Here is a 22293-nt window from a genome sequence, read left to right as displayed (position 1 = left end):
TTTTGTCTCCATCCACTTTTATCCTTGCCTCTCTCCCTAATCTCTTTTTCCTTCCTTCCTCTCTTCTTTCTTTCTCCTCCCTTCCTCTCTTCCTTCTTTTCATTCACTCTTTCTTTCCTTTGCTTCCTTCTTTTCTTCCTTCCTTCCTCCCTTCTGTCCTTTCACCTTCCTTTCCTTCTTACATCTTTCCTTTCTCTTCTCCCTCTTCCCTCTTTCTTTCCTTCCTTCCTCCCTTCCTTTACTCCTTTCTTGATTCCCTCCCTTCCTTCTTCCTTCCTTCTTTCCCTCCCTTCCTCTCTCTCTTCTTTCCCTCCCGCCCTTCCTCCCTCCTTCCTTCCTCCTTCCCTTCTTTCCTTCATCGCAACTCTCCTTCCTTCAGTCCCTTCATCCTCCCTTCCTTATTTTTCCTGACATGCACATTCCAACATCATTTTTCTGTGATCATCCAAATTCCAAAGGTATATGCATACCAGGTATATGTACTTATAAACTCATAGTAAGGGTCAGAACCATCTGTTTTGAGATGTCTGTAAAGAAGCATCCAGACACCATTCACTTCATCTTCACAAACATTTGCCATCAGGAGACTGTGCTGTGCCTGCAGGTTTAAAACACATGATATGATGACCACTGAGAGTGGTGAAGCATGTCCTGGCACAATGTGATCCTCTCTCCACAGCACTGTGTAGTGACAGACACTCTGGAAGCTATTCTTGTTTCCTTCTGTCACCTCCAGTGCTGGAAGGGAACAGTGAGGGTATGCAGAAATATCCCCTCCTTTTCTGTGAGTCATCGTCTGAGTGTGTGCTCTGTAGAATGGTGTTAAAATTCCCAGCTAACACCATGACAACAAATAAGATACATCCCATGTTTTCTTCTTACAGGCATCAGGTTGGTTTGTTCTCTGCACCTGACAACCAGGGAATGCTTCTGTGCCCTGGAGTGATCAGGCCACCATCCAATGTACAATAAACAAATAACTAGCAACAGTGAAATTCCTCATTTCCTTCTCTTATGGGGCTGCCAAAGAAGTGTGATCACTTAAACTATTTATATTTGAATCCACATCTTGCATTTCACATGACATGTAAGTTCTGAGTAACTTCCTTGATGAATCATTTGAGTCATTCTAATACCTTTCCAATGAAACAAAAGAACTCACTGCATTAATACAGGCTGTTATTTCAGGGATGTTTCCTATGGATGGAAGAAACAAAAATAGACGCTTCAGACAGACTGACATTCAGGCTCTCATTACCTCAGTGAACTCCCTACCTGAAGCTTTTGATTTGAGTAGCATCAGAGAATCTCTGCTCTCGTGATTCTAGTGGTTTTTCCTTCCTCATCTCTTCCAGCAATGTCAGGGCCTTCACAAAAACTAGAAGCACCCTCATCACAGACCATGAATGGCAATGTGAATGTACTCCCTAAATGCAGGGTGGAAATCACAGGCTCTAAACCAAGTGACTTTAAGAAACAGATTCATGGCATTAAAAACACTCAGTAACAGAGAGATCACTGGTATTCTCATGGCTCTTTCAGACTTTCATGATATCTTGGTAAAAGTGTCCATTTGATGCCAGTAATGATAATAATCACCTCATAGAACTAATTAACTTCCTTTATCTTTTCCTTTTTTTTTTTTTTTTCTTTTTTTCTTTTTTTAATAATGACATAGCCAGCCTCAGTCTCATAGCCTTTGGGAGTCAGGAGGAGTTAATGAGAATTTTACAGCATTATTTAGAGTTCACTATTGTTTTAATGGTTCTATAAAACATATGAAGACTGGTGGGTGGAGCCAAGATGGCTGAATAGGAAGAGCTCCAGTCTACAGCTCCCAGCATGAGTGATGTAGAAGATGGGTGATTTCTGCATTTCTAACTGAGGAACCGGATTCATCTCACTGGGGAGTGTTGGACAGTGGGCGCAGGACAGTGGTTGCAGTGCACTGAGTGTGAGCTGAAGCAGGGCGAGGCATCACCTCACCTGGGAAGCACAAGGGGTCAGGGACTTCCCTTTCCTAGTCAAAGAAAGGGGTGACAGCACCTGGAAAATTGGGTCACTCCCACCCTAATACTTCGTGTTGTGGGAAGTCAGGGACACCAAATGGAGGGACTGGCTGAAGCCATGGCAGAAGAACTTGGATTCTGAAGATTTCATAGACATTCATTAGTTCCCCAAATTAATACTTTTATAATTTCTTATGCCTGTCTTTACTGCAATCTCGAAACATAAATTGTAAAGATTTCATGGACACTTATCACTTCCCCAGTCAATACCCTTGTGATTTCCTATGCCTGTCTTTACTTTAATCTCTTAATCCTGTCAGCTGATGAGGATGTATGTCACCTCAGGACCATGTGATAATTGCATTAACTGCACAAATTGTAGAACATGTGTGTTTAAACAATATGAAATCTGGGCACCTTGAAAAAAGAACAGGACAACAGCAAATGTTCAGGGAATAAGAGAGATAACCTTAAACTCTGACTGCCAGTGAGCTGGGCAGAACAGTCATATTTCCCTTCTTTCAAAAGCAAATGGGAGAAATATTGCAGAATTCTTTTTCTCAGCAAGGAACATCTCTGGGAAAGAGAATACATGCCTGGAGGTATAGGCCTATAAATGGCCCCCCGAGGTAAGCCTATCTCTTATGGTTGAGGCCATAGGGGTGAAATAGACCGCAGTCTCCCATAGCTCTCCCAGGCTTATTAGGAAGAGGAAATTCCCACCTAATAAATTTTTGGTCAGACTGGTTGCTCTCAAAACCCTGTCTCCTGATAAGATGTTGTCAACGACAATGGCGCCCAAAACTTAATCAGCAATTTTAATTTCGCCCTGGTGCTGTAGTCCTGTGATCTCGCCCTGCCTCCACTTGCCTTGTGATATTCTATTACCTTGTAAAGTACTTAATGTCTGTGACCCACACCTATTCGCACACTCCCTCCCCTTTTGAACATCCTTAATAAAAACTTGCTGATTTTGCGGCTTATGTGGCATCGCAGAACCTACCGACGTGATGTCTCCCCTAGAAGATCAGCTTTAAAATTTCTCTCTTTTATACTCTGTCCCTTTATTTCTCAAGTAGGCTGACACTTAAGGAAAATAGGAAAAAACCTACGTGACTCTCGGGGCAGGGTCCCCAATAACTGTGCTTTTCCAATGGTCTTAGCAAACGGCACACCAGGAGATTATATCTCACACCTGGCTCGGAGGGTCCTACGCCCACAGAGCCTCACTTATTGCTAGCATAGCAGTCTGAGATCAAAGTGCAAGGTGGCAGCTAGGCTGGAGGAGGGGTGCCTGCCATTGCCAAGGCTTGAGTAGGTAAACAAAGCGGCCAGGAAGCTCGAACTGGGTGGAGCCCATTGCAGCTCAAAGAGGCCTGCCTGCCTCTGTAGACTCCACCTCTGGGGGGAGGGCATAACGAAACAAAAAGCAGCAGAAACCTCTGCAGACTTAAATGTCCCTGTCTGACAGCTTTGAACAGAGTAGTGGTTCTCCCAGCATGCAGCTGAAGATCTGAGAATGGACAGACTGCCTCCTCAAGTGGGTCCCTGACCCCCAAGTAGCCTAACTGGGAGGCACCCCCCAGGAGGGGCAGACTGGCACATTGCATGGCTGGGTACTCCTCTGAGACTAAACTTCCAGAGAAACAATCAGGTGGCAACATTTGCTGTTCAACAATATCTGCTGTTCTGCAGCCTCTGCCGCTGATACCCAGACAAAGAGGGTCTGCAGTGGACCTCCAGCAAACTCCAACAGATGTGCAGCTGAGGGTCCTGACTGTTAGAAGGAAAACTAACAAACAGAAAGGACATCCACACCAAAACCCCATCTGTACATCCCCATCATCAAAGACCAAAGATGGGGAAAAAACAGAGCAGAAAAACTGGAAAGTCTAAAAATAAGAGTGCCTCTCCTCCTCCAAAGGAACGCAGCCCACACCAGCAACAGAACAAAGCTAGACACAGAACAACTTTGACGAGTTGAGAGAAGAAGGCTTCAGATGATCAGACTACTCTGAGCTAAAGGAGGAAGTTTGAACCCATGGCAAAGAAGTTAAAAACCTTGAAAACAAATTAGATGAATGACTAACTAGAATACTCAATGCAAAGAAGTCCTTAAAAGACCTGATGGAGCTGAAAACCAAGGCACAAGAACTTCGTGACAAATGCACAAGGCTCAGCAGCTGATTTGATCAACTGGAAGAAAGGGTATCAGTGATGGAAGATCAAATGAATGAAATGAAGTGAGAAGAGAAGTTTAGAGAAAAAAGAATAAAAAGAAACAAACATAGTCTCCAAGAAATATGCGACTATGTGAAAAGACCAAATCTACGTCTGATTGGTGTACCTGAAAGTGATGGGGAGAATGGAACAAAGTTGGAAAACACCCTGTAGGATATTATCCAGGAGAACGTCCCCAATCTAGCAAGGCAGGCCAATATTCACATTCAGGAAACACAGAAAACGCCACAAAGATACTCCTTGAGAAGAGCAACTCCAAGACCCATAATTGTCAGATTCACCAAAGTTGAAATGAAGGAAAAAATGTTAAGGGCAGCCAGAGAGAAAGGTTGAGTTACTCACAAAAGGAAGACCATCAGACAAACAGCTGATCTCTCGGCAGGAACTCTACAAGCCAGAAAAGAGTGGGGGCCAATATTAAACATTCTTACAGAAAAGAATTTTCAACCCAGAATTTCATATCCAGCTAAATTAAGCTTCACAAGTGAAGGAGGAATAACATCCTTTACAGACAAGCAAACACTGAGAGATTTTGTCTCCACCAGGCCTGCCCTAAAAGAGCTCCTGAAGGAAGCACTAAACATGGAAAGGAACAACCAGTACCAGCCACTGCAAAAACATGGCAAATTGTAAAGACCATCAAGGCTAGGAAGAAACTGCATCAACTAATGAGCAAAATAACCAGCTAACATCCTAATGACAGGATCAAATTCACACATAACAATATTAACTTTAAATGTAAATGGGCTAAATGCTCCAATTAAAAGACACAGACTGGCAAATTGGATAAAGAGTCAAGACCCATCAGTGTGCTGTATTCAGGAAACCTAGCTCACGTACACAAACACACATAGGCTCAAAATAAAGGGATGGAGGAAGATCTACCAAGCAAATGGAGAACAAAAAAAAGGCAGGGGTTGCAATCCTAGTCTCTGATAAAACAGACTTTAAACCAACGAAGATCAAAAGAGACAAAGAAGGCCATTACATAATGGCAAAGGGATCAATGCAACAAGAAGAGTTAACTATCCTAAATATATATTCACCCAATAAAGGAGCACACAGATTCATAAAGCAAGTCCTTAGAGACGTAAAAAGAGTCTTAGACTCCAAGACAATAATAATGGGAGACTTTAACACCCCACTGTCAACATTAGACAGATCAATGAAACAGAAAGTTAACAAGGATATCCAGGAATTGAACTCAGCTCTGCACCAAGCAGACGTAATTGACATCTACAGAACTCTCCAATGCAAATCAACAGAATATATAATTATTTTCAGCACCACACCACACCTATTCCAAAATTGACCACATAGTGGGAAGTAAAGCTCTCCTCAGCAAAAGTAAAAGAACAGAAATTATAATAAACTGTCTCTCAGACCACAGTGCAATCAAACTAGAACTCAGGATTAAGAAACTCATTCAAAACTGCTTAACTACATGGAAACTGAACAGCCTGCTCCTGAATGACTACTGGGTACATAACAAAATGAATGCAGAAATAAAGATGTTCTTTGAAATCAATGAGAACAAAGACACAACATACCAGAATCTCTGGGACACATTCAAAGCAGTGTGTAGAGGGAAATTTATAGCACTAAATGCCCACAAGGAAAGCAGGAGAGATCTAAAATTGACATCCTACCATCACAATTAAAAGAACTAGAAAGCAAGAGCAAGCACATTCAAAAGCTAGCCGAAGGTAATAAAGAAATAAGATTAGAACAGAACTGAAGGGAATAAAGACACAAAAACCCCTTCAAAAAATCAATGAACCCAGGAGCTGGTTTTTTGAAAAGATCAACAAAATTGATAGACCGCTAACAAGACTAATAAAGAAGAAAAGAGAGAAAAATCAAACAGATGCAATAAAATATGATAAAGGGGATATCACCACTGATCCTACAGAAATACAAACTACCATCAGAGAATACTATAAACATCTCTATGCAAATAAACTACAAAACCTAGAAGAAATGGATAAATTCCTCCACACATATATCCTCCCGAGACTAAACCAGGAAGAAGTTGAATCTCTGAATAGACCAATAACAGGCTCTGAAATTGAGGCAATCATTAATAGCTTACCAACCAAAAAAAGTCCAGGACCAGATTGATTCACAGCCAAATTCTACCAGAGGTATGAGGAGGAGTTGATACCATTCCTTCTGAAACTATTCCAATCAATAGAAAAAGAGGGAATCCTCCCTAACTAATTTTATGAGGCCAGCATCAACCTGATACCAAAGCCTGGCAGAGACACCACCAAAAAAGAGAGTTTTACACCACTGTCACTGATGAACATCGATGCAAAAGTCCTCAGTAAAATACTGGCAAACCAAATCCAGCAGCACATCAAAAACTTATCCACTATGATCAAGTGGGCTTCACCCCTGGGATGCAAGCCTGGTTCATCACACACAAATCAATAAATGTAATCCAGCATAAAAACAGAACCAATGACAAAAACCACAAAATTTTCACAAAATTCAATAACCTTTATGCTAAAAACTCTCAATAAATTAGGTATTGATGGACCACATCTCAAAATAATAACAGCTATCTATGACAAACACACAGCCAATATCATACTGAATGGGCAAAAACTTTGAAAACTGGCACAAGACAGGGATGCCCTCTCTCCCACTCCTATTCAACATAGTGTTGGAAGTTCTGGACAGGGCAATCAGGCAGGAGAAGGAAATAAAGGGCATTCAATTAGGAAAAGAGGAAGTCAAATTGTCCCTGTTTGCAGATGACATGATTGTATATCTAGAAAACCCCATTGTCTCAGCCCCGAATCTCCTTAAGCTGATAAGCAACTTCAGCAAAGTCTCAGGATACAAAATCAATGTGCCAAAGTCACAAGCATACTTATATACCAATAACAGACAAACAGAGAGCCAAATCATGAATGAACTCCCATTCACAATTGCTTCAAAGAGAATAAAATACCTAGGAATCCAACTTACAAGGGACATGAAGGACCTCTTCGAGGAGAACTACAAACCACTGCTCAATGAAATGAAAGAGGATACAAACAAATGGAAGAATATTCCATGTTCATGGGTAGGAAGAATCAATATTCTGAAAATGGCCATACTGCCCAAGGTAATTTATAGATTCAATGCCATCCCCATCAAGCTACCAATGACTTTCTGCACAGAATTGGAAAAAACTACTTTAAAGTTCATATGGAACCAAAAAAGAGCCCGCATTGCCAAGTCAATTCTTAGCCAAAACAACAAAGATGGAGGCATCACGCTACCTGACTTCAAACTATACTACAAGGCTACAGTAACCAAAACAGCAGGGTACTGGTATCAAAACAGATATATAGACCAATGGGACAGAACAGAGCCCTCAGAAATAATGCCACATATCTACAACCATCTGATCTCTGACAAGCCTGACAAAAACAAGAAATGGGGAATGATTCCCTATTTAATAAATGTGCTGGGAAAACTGGCTAGCCATATGTAGAAAGCTGAAACTGGATCCCTTCCTTACACCTTATACAAAAATTAATTCAAGATGGATTAAAGACTTAAATGTTAGACCTAAAACCATAACAACCCTAAAAGAAAACGTAGGCAATACCATTCAGGACATAGGCATGTGCAAGGACTTCGTGTCTAAAACACCAAAAGCAATAGCAACACAAGCCAAAATTGTCAAATAGGATCTAATTAAACTAAAAAGCTTCTGCACAGCGAAAGAAACCACCATCAGAGTGAACAAGCAACCTACAGAATGGGAGAAAAATTTTGCAATCTACTCATCTGACAAATGGCTCATATCCAGAATCTATGATGAACTCAGACAAATTTACAAGAAAAAAACAAACAACCCCATCAAAAAGTGGGCAAAGGATATGAACAGACACTTCTCAAAAGAAGACATTTATGCAGCCAAAAGACGTGAAAAAATGCTCATCATCACTGGCCATCATAGAAATGCAAATCAAAACCACAATGAGATACGATCTCACATCATTTAGAATGGTGATCATTAAAAAGTCAGGAAACAACAGATGCTGGAGAGGATGTGGAGAGATAGGAACACTTCTACATTGTTGGTGGGATAGTAAACTAGTTCAACCATGTGGAAGTCAGTGTGGCGATTCCTCAAGGATCTAGAACTAGAAATACCATTTGACCCAGCCATCCCATTACTGGGTATATACCTAAAGGAACATGCTGCTATAAAGACACATGCACACATATGTTTATTGTGTCACTATACACAATAGCAGACTTGGAACCAACCCAAATGTCCAACAAGGATAGATTGGATTAAGAAAATACGGCACATACACAACATGGAATACTACGCAACCATAAAAAATGATGAGTTCATGTCCTTTGTAGGGACATGGATGAAGCTGGAAACCATCATTCTCAGCAAACTATCGCAAGGACAAAAAATCAAACATCGTATGTTCTCACTCATACGTGGAAATTGAACAATGAGAACAGATGGACACAGGAAGGGAAACATCACACACCTCAGTCTGTTGTGGGGTAGGGGGAGGGGGGAGGGATAGCATTAGGAGATATAGCTAATGTTAAATCACAAGTTAATGGGTGCAGCACAACAATACTGCACATGTATATATATGAACAAACCTGCATGTTGTGCTCATGTACCCTAAAACTTAAAGTATAATATTAAAATATATATATATATGAAGTCTGACTCTAGCCTTCCCCTTAAGATAATCATATAAAGTTTATTTTCACATCATATAAGAAGGAAAAGAAAAAGCATATGGTTTTAATGGAAGTAAGTAAACACAGTGTTACATATAAACTCAGTAATATGTTTGGATGCCAATATAGTGAAGACTGAATGAGTATAGCCCTTTTGGGAAACTTCCTTGGAAGTCTTCAGGCTTCAAGACAAAAGAATTCTCTACAAGGGCAGACACCACCTATCTTCATGTTGTCACAAAACAGGGTGTGGCCTGGTCTTCACAGGTTATTAGAGATTGAATACAGCCTCCTCCTAAATTAAGTTATGCTGAAGTCCAACCCCCGTACCTCAGTATGTGAGCATATTTGGAAATAGGGTAACTGCAGATGTGATTATTTACATTAAGAGGACGTCATACTGGAGTAGGTGAGCTTCTAATGCACCTTGGCAGATGCTCGTATATGAGCACAGCCATGTGGAGATAGAGAAACACAGGGATGCCATAAGATGACAAAGACACAGAGTGGAGTTGTGCATCTGCAACTCAGGAATAGCAAAGATTGTGCATCTGCAATTCAGGAATGCCAAAGATTATGCTCAAATACCAGCAGCTAGGAAGCAGCAAAGAAATACTCCCCTACAGCTTTTGGAGAGAACTTGGCCCTGGGAGCACCTTTGTTGCTGACTTCTGGACTTACAAGCTGTAAAATGATAAATTTTGTTGTCATATGACACACAGTTTTTCATGCTTTTTGTCTGTTTATTTTAAAGACAGGTTTCGCTATGTCACCCAGATGGGAGTGTAGTGGTGCAAACATAGCTCACTGCAGCCTTGGCCTCATGTGCTCAAGTGATCCTCCCACCTCAGCCTTCTGAGAAGCTGAGACTTCTCAGCTTTTGGCATATGCTACCATGCCCTGTTAATATTTTTCATTTGTTTTGTAGAGACAGACCCTCACTATGGTGCCCAGAGTGGTCTTAAACTCTTGACTTCCTTAGGCAATCCTCCGGCCTTGGCCTCCCAAAGTGCTGGGGTTACAGGCATAAGCCACTCTGCCTGGCATAGCCATACAGATTTTGGCACTCTGGTAACAGCAGCCCAAGCAAACTAATAAACAAGGTTTACTTAGAAAAAATTATGAATTTGATTTGAATCATTTCTTCATGCAGGAAAGAACCTTTCAGTGACAGACAAGCATCTCCATCAAGTGTTGGTCCCTCCTCTGTTCTCCTCTTGGTAGCCATTCTCAGACCAAATCTACAGAGTCTGATTTTTGAAAGTTGGTATCCAGATGATACATTTTCTACTTCCAAAACATGCCAACATGCCAAAAAAAAAAAAAACAAACAAAAACAAAAAAACTATGTGCTCTGATCTTCTCAGAATTACTGTGCACAGCTCATGCACGGCAAGGCCACTGCAGTCTGAGAGCCTCATTCCCCATGGGAAGATTAACCCTCCTTAGGTGACATGCACATGTTGCTCTTTCATTCAGTTTAAAGAAACTCAGGGTGGATGACGGTAGCACACACAGGTAGAACAGAATGATACTCCATTGATTTCCATAGTTACATTATTACATTACATAGTTACATTATTAGACAGGAGAAAATTAAAAGATGCCACAATATTTGGAGCTATTTAGGATGCTTTTGGTTCTTTTCTCCCGTGATTTGAAGAGAATCACTCAGTAGAATATTGGCAGACTCTGTTGTATGTGTGTTTTTTGTATATTTTATATTTTCTACTATATTTAGGCCAATAAATGAGCTTTCCTGTGACATACTTGTGTGTGTATTTGTTTATATATGCATGCCATATAACAATATAATACATTGTTTTAACAATATAATAATATAATACAAATATCATATATTTTCCTTTGCTAACTCTGTGTCTCTAGCTATTTATACAGCAAACGAAATACAAATATATATAGGTATATGTACATAAATTTGTACTTGTATATATTGTACACATATATTTGTAGTTGTGTTTGTATTTCTATATTATATATATTGTATATGCATATATAGTATATATATTAGTATTTGTATATGTTTATACACAGAAATATACTGGTATTTATGTGTATATATGTACAAATGCAAATATATATGTAACATTATATATATATTATACATATGGGAATAGTTCTTTTTCTCTACATGTATGTTAAATATATATAGGAATATTTATTTATATTTCTCTATAAATATTATGACAATTGTTTGTATTCATATGGTCAGGCAATCTAAATTCCCCAAGTGGTAGCTCAGGTGACGTAGCAAAATCCTGTTTCTAACAAAATAAATTTTAAAATTAGCTGGGTATGGTGGCATTCACCTGTAGTCCCAGCTATTCAGAAGGGTGAGGAGGGAGGATCCGTTGAGACCAGGAGTTTCAGAACAGCTTGTGCAACATAGGAAACCCTGTCTCTACAAAAATCCATGCAAGGGCATGGTGGTGCATGTCTGTAGTCCCAGCTGCTTGAGATGCTGAGATGTGAGGATCAAATAAATCCATGAGTTCTAGGCCACAGTGAGCTATGCTTGCACCATTGCACTCCAGCCTAGACAACAGAGTGAGAACTTGTCTCTACAAAAAAATTAAAGAAATAAACATTAGCCAGGCATGGCAGTCACCTGTAATCCAAGCTACTCAGGAGGCTGAGGCAGGAGAATGCCTTGAGCCCAGGAGTTCAAAGCTGTAGTACGCTATGTTGTACCACTGCACACCAGCCTGTGCAACAGAGTGAGACTGTGTCTCTTCAACAACAGTAAGAACAGAAACAAAACTGATCAGCTGTTAACAGAACCGTTATATATGTGTAAGTCCTGCACCTGCAAGTAGGAACTCTAGAATTTCTAATGGGCAATTAGAAATCTAGTAAAAATCTGGTTTGCCACTAAAGTGTTTTACTCCTGAAACACTGGTAATAAAGAAAATTTGAGTTCTCACAGATGCTGGGGGAGAAGCTGCCTGTTATTGCTGTGTGTGTAAGCGTGTGTCTGTATGTGTATATGTGTGCATGCATGTGTGCTCCTGCACATGCCGGTAAAAGCAACACTTATACTGAGCAACCAAACAAGCGAAGAGGACAGTGATACCCCAACACGAAGACGAACGTACCCAGTTTTGGCGAAGTTCGTCCAGTAGGTCATCACCACGGCACTGAGCATGACGTCGTTCTTGGAAAAGTTACAACTGAAGAGCTCGGTGGGACCGATCATGGGGATGCCGAAGACATAGGGGACCTCATCACCATGGGCCGAATCCGCCCAGCTGGGCTTCATTTCGCTTTGGCAGTGATGATAGAAGGCATAGAAGTAGGTTGGGGAGCCGTACTGTGCGTGCAGGTCAGCGGTGGCCACGGCGGGGGCCACCCACTGGTGGTCAGTAAAGAGAGCCACCAGGGTTTTCCGCCGCGTCTCCGGATTTTCCTTATCGGCCCAGTCTGTGTACATGAACTTGATAGTCTCCCGCAAAGTGTCTTTCCCTTCAGGATAGCCGTAAAGGTTGTCCACGAAGTTGGACACAGAGAAGTCAAAGTCGTTGGGCGTCACACCGTCCTCGTTATCCACGATGCCGTCCACGAACTTCAAACCTTCCCCTTGGTTGACACCCAGCATGATGTCGTAGTTGAGGAACTCGCCTTGCTCCATCAGGATCTGGGGGTCGTCTGGGATGACGTCGCCGTCGATCACCGGCCCGAAGGCTATGTGATAGGTGGCCGGGGTGATGGTCTGCTGGATGAGCTCCTTGTAGTTCTTGTTCCGCAGGCACTCTACCATGTCCGTGGTGTCCAGCATGTTGCAGCCGACCTTGTCTGCCAATATCCGAGTGTACTTGGCCGGCTGGTAGTTCACTGCCCAGCTGGACAGGGCGGTGCCGCTCTGAATGATGGCCTTCTGGAAGAGACCTGCAGGTGCAAAATTGTGGACATGCAAATGAAAACCCGCAGGACAGAAACACAGCTTTTACTGAGTAATGAAGGCTGTGATTGTCTCGCAAGCATGTGAATTTCTGGATGTAGTAGCATTCATCTCTGTCAGAGGGCTCTCTTAACCGTGTTCATTTTGATTCCCTCCCCCTGAACATTCATTTTAGGGAATGTTATTCTACACACACACACACACACACACACACACACGAGTTTAAGGAAATGAAACCACACTGAGGCTTTTCATGCACCAGTAAAATACATGTGATTTCTTTTTTTCTTCCACAATTTAGTGTTATTTTTGCTTCCTTGCCTCCAGATGCCATATATAAAAACTGCAACAGCAACTGCATTCCCCATTTCCAAGAGGGAAAATAAACAAACAAAAAAACAGGCCTTAAGCTAGTAAAAGGTCAAAGGCTATCTTGTCTCACAAACAAATCCAGGTGTCTCTTCATTATGGGAAAAAATAAATCCAGTTGAATGAATTTCAGAGTGCTAATTTAGGAATGCATTTCTACTCTGAATCTAATGAAGATATTACGGTTTGGGAATTAAAGTAAATGCATTAGCTTAGCTACACCAAATCCTCAACTGGGTACCCAAATAACAAGTATTTTTTAAGTCATTTTCTTCAAAATGATATCCACTGGTAACTCAGAGATTTTTGTTTGTTTTTATTTTGTTGCTGTTTGTTTGTTTGTTTTGCCACATAGGAAAAATTCTCCACCTGGTGAGAAACTTGAAAAAGCATGGGCTATTTTAGGAGTAAAATTCTGTGTAGCTTAAAATTCTCCATCAGCTCAGTCTACTACATGAATGTCCAGAAGTATAAAATCTGTATTTTTAATCATGACAGGACAAGAGATGGAAGGCTGTAAAAATCACAGCATTCAATTTATGATCACTTCTTGACATTTCTGTAAATCCCAGCCTGAGTCAGGCGCTAAAGAATAAAGCATTCAGCTGTAAGTCCAGATGCCCTGTCGATTTTTAATGTCATGGAAGTAATCAAATATGAGGAAAATATGATTGTCATCAGGAAGATGTGATTTTTAAAGACTAAAGGATTGCCCAAAGATGACACATAGGACTGCAACTTGAAACCAATATGGTTTTAACCATTATGTCATCAAAACCATCTTGGAAACATTTCTGTCAGAAATGTGCAAGTATTGACTTGAGTACTTGGCTCTGAAGATTATTTTAAAATGTCCAAAAGAAAAAAATGTCAATATGTAATCTGTTGGATACTTTCATTAGTTAAAACATTCAGAATTAGAAAAAAATGCTCTGAGCTGTTTCTTTCCTACCTTTCTTATAACTTCTGGCAATAATCTAGATAGCAGCCTATGTGCGTGACACACATATATACATATATACACACACACATATATATATATATATGTAACATATAAAACAGTTATTTGTATGTTAGGGAAGTAACATAACTCCTGATGACACTAAAAAACTTGGATAATGAAAAAAAATCACCCATAAGTCAAACATTAAAGCACAATTCACCTTAGCATAATGAGTATGTTAGGAATTAACATAATTCTTTCTTACATCATTCTCTCCCATTCAAACATTGTTTTGAATAGCAATAGCTGAGCCCAATATTTATATACTTGTCCGCACTGTGTTTTTCCAGCTGTTGAATATCTTAGGTAAATTATTATTCTTTTGAGTTAATACATATGGTTTCTAATAACTTTCATCTCCTTTTGATCTTGTAGCTTTTTCATTTCATTCTTTGCTATGATAATAATACTGGGGTGAATACCTTCATAAAACTATCTCTTTCCACATGTACTTTGCCTTCATTAGACTAGAATTGCTAATGCCAACAATTTGGGTATTTTTATCTTTATCTTTATTTCAGACAGGGTGTCTCTCTGCTACCCAGGCTGGAGTGCAGTGGCATCATCTTGGCTTGCTGCACCCTCTGCCATCCAGGCCCAACTGATCCTCCCACCTCAACCTCCCAAGTAGCTGGGACTACAGGTGTGCACCACCACACCTGGCTAATTTTTGTAATGTTTTGTAGATATGAGGTTTTGCTTTGTTGCCTGGGCTGTTCTTGAATTCCTGGACTCGAGCAATCCTCACAACTCAGCCTCCCAAAGTACTGGGATGATAGGCAGGAGCCACAGTGCCAGGCTCACATTTTTCATAATTCTTGATAATGCTGATGGGCTGTTTAGAAGCACTGCCTTGCAGAAATGACCAACAAAAGATATTTTTGCAGCAAATAATAACTTTCAACCTGTTGACTTAAATAATTAACACTTTCCTCTAATTAGTGTGGCTTATATGTGTTTCATTACTCCTGAAGTTGGTTCTGACTGCTTTCTAAATCTACAACTGTCATATCAACTGAGAAATGTGAATATCTATGTATTTTCAAAAATGCCATAGAAATCTCTATGCCAAATGGTTCATCAGATTATTCACTGTTCCTGTTTTTAAAATGAAGTTACTACAAATATGAGCCTTTCCTCTTCCCTGTTATTAGCACTACTAGTTTGAGGTCAAAGGTCATTTGGTCTCCTGGGCAAAACATTATGAACTACGAACTCAAGGAATTCAGAGGTTGGAGGATTTTAGGAAATCCTCGTCTGTCCTATCTTGCTAAAGCAGACACTGAGGAGCACAGTGATCTAGAACTTGTTGAGATGGTGCAGGAAGTGAAGAAAGTCCTGCAGTTACTTTAAAGAAAGGTATTTTAAAATTTTATTTCTTTATGTTCAGACAGGGCCCCTCTCTGCCACCCAGGTTGGAGTGCAGTGACACCTTCAGAGCTCACTGCAGCCTTGACCTCCCTGGCTCAAGTGATCCTCCCTCCTCAGCCTCCCAAGCAACTGAGACCACAGGCGTGCACCACCAGCCCCAGCTGGTTTTTATTTATTTATTTTTGTATAAATGTGGTCTCACTAAGTTGCCCAGGCTGGTCTCAAACTCCTGGGCTCAAGCTATACTCCCTCCTCAGCTTCCCAAACTGCTGGGATAACAGGCATAAGCCACCTTACCCAGCTGACAACTTTAATAAATAACAATTCCAGAGGCTGAGGCAGGCGGATCACTTCAGGTCAGGAAGTTTGAGACCAGCCTGGCCAATAAGGTAAAACACCATCTCTACTAAAAATACAAAAATTAGCTGGGCGTGGTGATGGGCACCTGTAAGCCCAGCTACTTGGGAAGCTGAGGCAGGACAATCACTTTAAAACTGGGAGACAGAGGTTGACATGAGCCAAGATTGTGCCACTGCACTCCTGCCTGAGTGACAGAGTGAGACTCCATTTCAAAAAAAAAAAAAAAAAAGAAAAAGAAAAATTCCATTAAGATCTTGAGTACTTCAGATGTAAACGGTCCAGTCAGTGTGGTGCCGTTCTGAAGCCTACCAATGACACAGAACATATTACAATGCTGTGTTGATGACACAGATGGCTATTATGAATATTCATTTGTACCTGGCCAGGTAACAGAGGGCTGGATCTGTTTTGCAGATTTTCCTGCTTTCTCCTTTTAGGCCACAGCCAAGAATTTGTGATCCAGCTTCCAGAACCAATTGCCTCAAATTCCTGTGGACTCCTCTTTGAAGTCTCATCTGATACTGCAGAGAGCCTCCCTCATGTATTAGCAGTAGGGAACTGCATTGAGTGAGCCTCAGGTGCTCTGGCAGGGCTCAGGTGTGTGGCTGTCTATGCTGACCACCACTTAGGCAGCATAAGTAACTACTTCTTAGGGGCCCAAGTGCACATCTGGTTAGGTATGGTTGCCTATGCTAACTACCATGTACAAGTGCATGTCTGATTGAGGTAACATGATGTGCATGTGTTTCTGCGGTTTCCCCTTTCTCTGTTTTGCCAACAGCCCCTTTTTCCAGGTTATTAGCAGGGCCCCAGGGAGGGTTTGGAGCTCCCACGGGGACAACTAGAGGACCTCATGCTGACTGGCCCAGCAAGGAGATTCTTCCTAAAACTGAGTGTGTGAGAGAGAGATATAAAACAAACTGTGGACACTTCCAAGTGCCTCATGCTGAACTGACCAGTAAGGTGGTCCTTTGCTGAAAGTCATATTTGCAGGAGAGGAAGAAAGGGAGAGAGACAGAGGGAGAAAAAGGGAGACACAGAGAAAGAAATAAAGGGAGAGAGACAGAGTGTGAAGTGGGGAAGTGAGACAGGAAGAGAGACAGTGAGGAAGAGAGTGGGGAACCAGAGAGGGAGAAAGAGGAAGAGGGACAAAGAGAGAAGGGGAGAAAGGGAGAAAGAGGTGAGAAGATAGTGTGAGGGAGAGGGAGATCAAGGAAAGACAGTGGAAGGAGGTGAGAAAGGAAGGGCGAGAGACAGAGGAAAACAGAGAGAGGGACAGAGAGAAAGTGAGAGGACATAGAAAGGGAGAGACAGGAAGAGAGAGGGAAAGAGGAGAGTGAAAGGGGGAGAGTGAGAGAGGGAGGGAGACAGTCAGGGAGAGAGACACTATTCCTATGGGTAGAATCTACTTTATGAATGCACCAGCCATGTTTCTAGTGTTTCCAGAAGATTTAAAGAATTAATGTGAATTAGAGAAGTGACTTTTAAAGAAACTTGTGGCTAAAAGCCCAGTTGATTACAAAATCTATAAATCTGCAATATTGACATACTGTTTCTCTTCCTTATTGATGTACTGTCTCTCTTCCATATTACTGTTACCAAATTGTAGCTAGAAGTTAATAAAATTTCAAGTGATCAAATACAGTGAGAATGTCAGAAGAAACAATAGTGTCCGCCCTTCTAAAGCAGTTATTTTGTCCCAATCATTGTAACTGACACCTAATTGTCACACATTTAAATTAGGAGATATTGCTGACCAAGCATGGTGGCTCAATTCTGTCATCTCAGCAGTCTGAGAGGCCAAAGGAGGAGGATCACTTGAGGCTAGGAGTTTGAGACCAGCCTGAGCAAACATAGCAAGACCACTTCTCTATAAAAATTAAAATTTAACCATTAGTCCCAGGGTATTCAGCAGATTGAGATGGGAGAAGGCTTAAGCTCAGGAGTTGGAGGCTGCAGTGAGCTATGATCATGCCACTGCACTCCAGCCTGAGTGACAGAGCAAATGGAAAAAAAAGCTGAGTTAAAATGTATGAAGATGGGTTCATTTTGTCTTTTAGGCATTTTCTGTTGCAATTTGCATGGTGACTTCTGGCAACCTGGACATGAATCTTAGCTATGAACTCTGACTATTCATTTCTTGGTTCAGGGCATTTGCCAGCCCACCGACCCTGGCGACACCATTATTACCTTCTGAGTAGTGGGACAGGGTCAACAGGCTGACACAGGAGGCCCCAGCCCCCGAGCCAAAGATAGTCACTCTCTTGGCGTCCCCGCCAAAGGCTCCCACATTCTCCTCAATCCACCGCAGTGCTTGAATCTGATCCAGGAGCCCATAGTTGCCTTTTGCTGCCTGGTCACCGGTACTTAAAAACCCTACAGAAGGACACAGGACATTTTTGTTGGTCAAAAAAAAAATGCATACACAATCCCCGCCATTTGAAAAGTTATCTCGTAGCTTGCCTTCTTCGTTCTCTCTCTCCACAACCCTCTCCCACACAGATTAGAGGAAAAACTGGAGAAATTTTTTTGTGGCAGAAATAATTACACAGATAATAGTTGTTGTTTAGGTTGACATTATGATACCATGTCATCTTTAGGTATATATGACTAATGTAGAAGGCAAAATAAATCTAAAATGTTAGTGGAAATTATACGAGATTAGAGAAAAAACTGGAGAACAAATTTTTGGCAGAAATAATTATACAAATAATGATTATTGTTTACATTCACATTATGATACTATGTCATCTTTGGGTATATATGTGGCTAAAGTAGAAGGAAAAATGAATCTAGAATGTTAGTGGAAATTACAGGAAATTAGAGAAAAAAACTAGAGAAAATTTTTTGTGGCAGAAATAATTACATAAAAAATGATTATTGTTTAGGTTGACATGATGATACCTTGTCATCTTTGAGTACATATGTGGCCAATAGACGAGAAAATGAATCTAAAATATTAATAATATGAAGCAATCCCAGAAGTCATTGTAAATTTTACTAGGTTCAAGGTACCATTTCTGTGCACGATTTTTTTTTAAACACAACAGACTCCTACAATAAATTATGTACTAAATATCCCTTCAAATGAGTTAATGACGTAGATCTTCAAAAAAAGAAATTGTATGTAAGGGACAAATATTACAGTTGGGTATTTGGGGAAGGTTTTTTTTTTTGTTGTTGTTGTTTTACCATTTTCACATCCTTAGCTGAGCATTTCTCCCAAGCAAAGTCTGATGCCTTTTATGAACAACAGTGTCACATAAGGGAGGGGCTTGTTTGTATGATGACAGACTGCTTTAAGCCCTAAAATAACATAAATCCAAACCAACTCCTTCAAAGCATATTCCTAACCAAAGTTGACAGCATTCCAATGAGCAACTGAGTGTTGGCTTCTACTTTTAAAACAAAAAGAGTAGAGGATGAGGCTGCATACCAGTAGAGTTTACCAGGTTTTCTTCCATTAGGTTTCGTGAACAATTGGAAAAGTGCCCTGAGCTCATTTCCAAATGAAGAAATGGCCAGGCTTCAAAGAAAGTCATAAGATTTTTTTTTTTCCTACAATGACAATAAATTCCAAGCCTAAATCTGGAGTCACTATTGCCTGCAGCTTCAAAGAGAGGCAGTATTGCAACTGCAAGGTTGGTCTTACTTAAGACACATCCTACCAATGTGATTTCTTTAAAGTTCAGAGAAACTTGATGTGAGATTAGCTGTGATTAGTGGGTATGTTCAGACATTATGCTAGCCCCCCACCATTTAATTAGCGATTACTAATTAGTGCTTCATGCCAAAAATGTTCTGCAACACCTGTCTCCATCACTAAATCTTTGACACAGTTTGTTCATAAAGAGCATCAGGCTTTGCCTGGGAGAAGAAAATCCTTTCATTCAGAGTACATATGACAATGATGAATAACGCCAGTGTGGGTGCCCTCTAATACCACAGGACAATGCTTTCTTCCTCTATTAAAGAGAGAGGTAATTAATTTTTAAGGCATGAGTAGTTTTCTAACAGAACGATTCTGTCTTCAGCACATATTTTCTTAACTCACTGTTCTCTCTTTCTCAATTCTGCAGAATTATCTGTTGACTTATTTTGTTTCTGCAGAGGAGCGTGAAGATTTTCAACATGCCATGAATCACTGGCCTTTCTTCCACCACAATCCCTTCCTCCCTCACAAAACAAGAGTGTTGTAACCTTTCCAATAGCAGGCTAATGAATATCCCTTGCTTTCAAAAATCTTAGTTCTTCAAACAGCATCCTACTGGATGGATTGATCTTTGAGGTTCAGAATTTCCTCCAGATATTCTGTAAGCTGGCCAAGGGAAATGGCAGTGCTTGCATCTCTGAAGTTTAACAAATGAATGTGGTGTTTTGAAGCTGGTGTTTTCATAGTTTCTGCATTGAAATTTTCATTTACTGCAACATCCAGGGATTATTAATTTTCTTTTTAAATTTAAACTGTCAACAAGTGGGAGTGCCTGTTTCAGGTACAAAATGAATTAAACAATTTTACACTCTTTACAAGAGTATACTCCTTTCAGTTACAGTTGCAAAACTTAAGAAAATTATGACAGTGAAAGAGATCTGACCTAACCAACACCATCTTGCCTTTCACCACCATACTGCAATGATCACTGCTGAGCATAGGGCAAGCTAAATTTGGGGGAAATTGAACTTATAGTTTAAATGATAATAACCCTTCTTAAAACTAAACCACCTTTGTAAAACTAATGAAAGACCAGCAGGTTAGAAAAATGAGAGATGCCTGAATTTTGCTAAGATGTTGGATTAGTTAGATGATTACCAACCATTATCTGAGAGGTTGCTAGGTGGACATCCTGGGTCGAGTGGGGACTTGGAGAACTTTTCTGTCTTACAAGAGAATTGTAAAACACACCAATAAGAACTCTTTAGCTAGGATTATAAAATGCACCAATCAACACTCTGTAGTTAGTAAGGGGATTGTAAAATGCATGAATCAGTGCTCTGTAAAAACACCAATCAGCACTCTGTAGCTAGCAAGAGGATTGTAAAATGCACCAATCAGCACTCTGTAAAATGCACAAATCTGCACTCTGTAAAATGCACTAAACAGTAGGAACCTAAAAGTAGTCAATCGCAAGGAGGATTGTAAAAAGGGCATTCTGATAGGACAGACACAGAACATGGGATGGGACAAATAAGAAATTAAAAGTTGGCCAACTTAGCCAGCAGCGGCAACCCACTAGAGTCCCCTTCCATTCTGTGGAAGCTTTGTTCTTTCACTCTTCACAATAAATCTTGCTGCTGATCACTCTTTGAGTCCATGACATCTTTAGGAGCTGTAACACTCACAGCGAAGGTCCACAGCTTCATTCATGAAGTCAGCAAGACCATGAACCCACTGGCAGGAACCAACTCTGGACACATATAGTGGTTCATCCAGGATATTGCCATGTGGTGAGTACCGCTGGACCCTTTTCACTTGCTATCCTGTCCTATTTTGCCTTAGAATTCGGGGACTAAATACCAGGCACCTGTCGACCAGTTAAAAGCAACTAGCGTGGCTGCTGGACTAAAGACACAGGTGTCAGGCTTTCTGGGAAAGGGCTCTCTAACAACCTCTGAATCTTTAGAGTTGGGAGCATTGGTTTGCCTGGAACCAGCTTCCACTTTTCCTGCATTTCTTGGCTGAGCCAAGGGTTGACAAAGACAAAAGTCATTCAGCTCCAGGGTCCCAATTAAAAGTTGGTTGACCCTGCAGCCATGAGCAGAACTCTCAAAGTTACATTGCACAAGCGAGACTTGCCCATCTATCCTATCTATCCTGACCCTTGCCTTCTGGGTCCTAACACCTGTAAGACAACCCTTCCTACTGCCTGTCTTCTCTGAAGGTAGCCCTGTTTCTAAAAACCACTCCGTGTCCCTGGTGATCTTCTAGTATCTCCTATAAATGATTTCTAGTACAAATTGTGGGACTCTGTTCCTTCTTTAGGCACACAGGCTCACCTATCAGGAAAACATAGTTTTCACCTGAAGCTCTGTTGGTAGGGGGACGATCTGGAACTTATCAACCCTCCTCAGACTAGCAGGTCTAACAGAGGCTATTCCTGAAGCTAGGATATGGGGAGCCTCAGAAATTATATCCTTCCTATTCATATGACGAGAAGTGAGGACAAAAGACGTCACACTTCCAACCCTGGAGATCCCTTCCCTCCCTCAGGGTATGGCCCTCCACTCCATTTTGAGGCATATCATCTTTATAGGAAAAGGGTAAGGTCCCAATACTAAGAGGAGAATGCTTAGGACTCTTACAGATT

General features: G+C 40.9%; 1 protein-coding gene across 8 annotated transcripts in view; it reads right to left on the bottom strand.

The window, feature by feature from the left end:
* Positions 1-22293, bottom strand: part of NLGN4Y (neuroligin 4 Y-linked) — a 285691-nt gene that overhangs the window by 8273 nt on the left and 255125 nt on the right. For 7 of the 8 annotated variants that reach the window (XM_063721438.1, XM_054545298.2, XM_054545297.1 and 4 more), the window contains 2 exons: positions 18179-18364; positions 12083-12872 (listed from right to left, as the gene is read on the bottom strand). In XM_063721438.1, the coding sequence (XP_063577508.1) occupies positions 12083-12872; positions 18179-18364 (976 nt within the window). 8 annotated transcript variants of the gene reach the window in all.

This window comes from Pongo abelii, chromosome Y (genome assembly GCF_028885655.2).
Source record: "Pongo abelii isolate AG06213 chromosome Y, NHGRI_mPonAbe1-v2.0_pri, whole genome shotgun sequence".
Lineage (NCBI taxonomy): Eukaryota > Metazoa > Chordata > Mammalia > Primates > Hominidae > Pongo > Pongo abelii.
The sequence above is the reverse complement of the archived record's forward strand: the minus strand, read 5'-3'. Positions and strand labels throughout refer to the sequence as shown.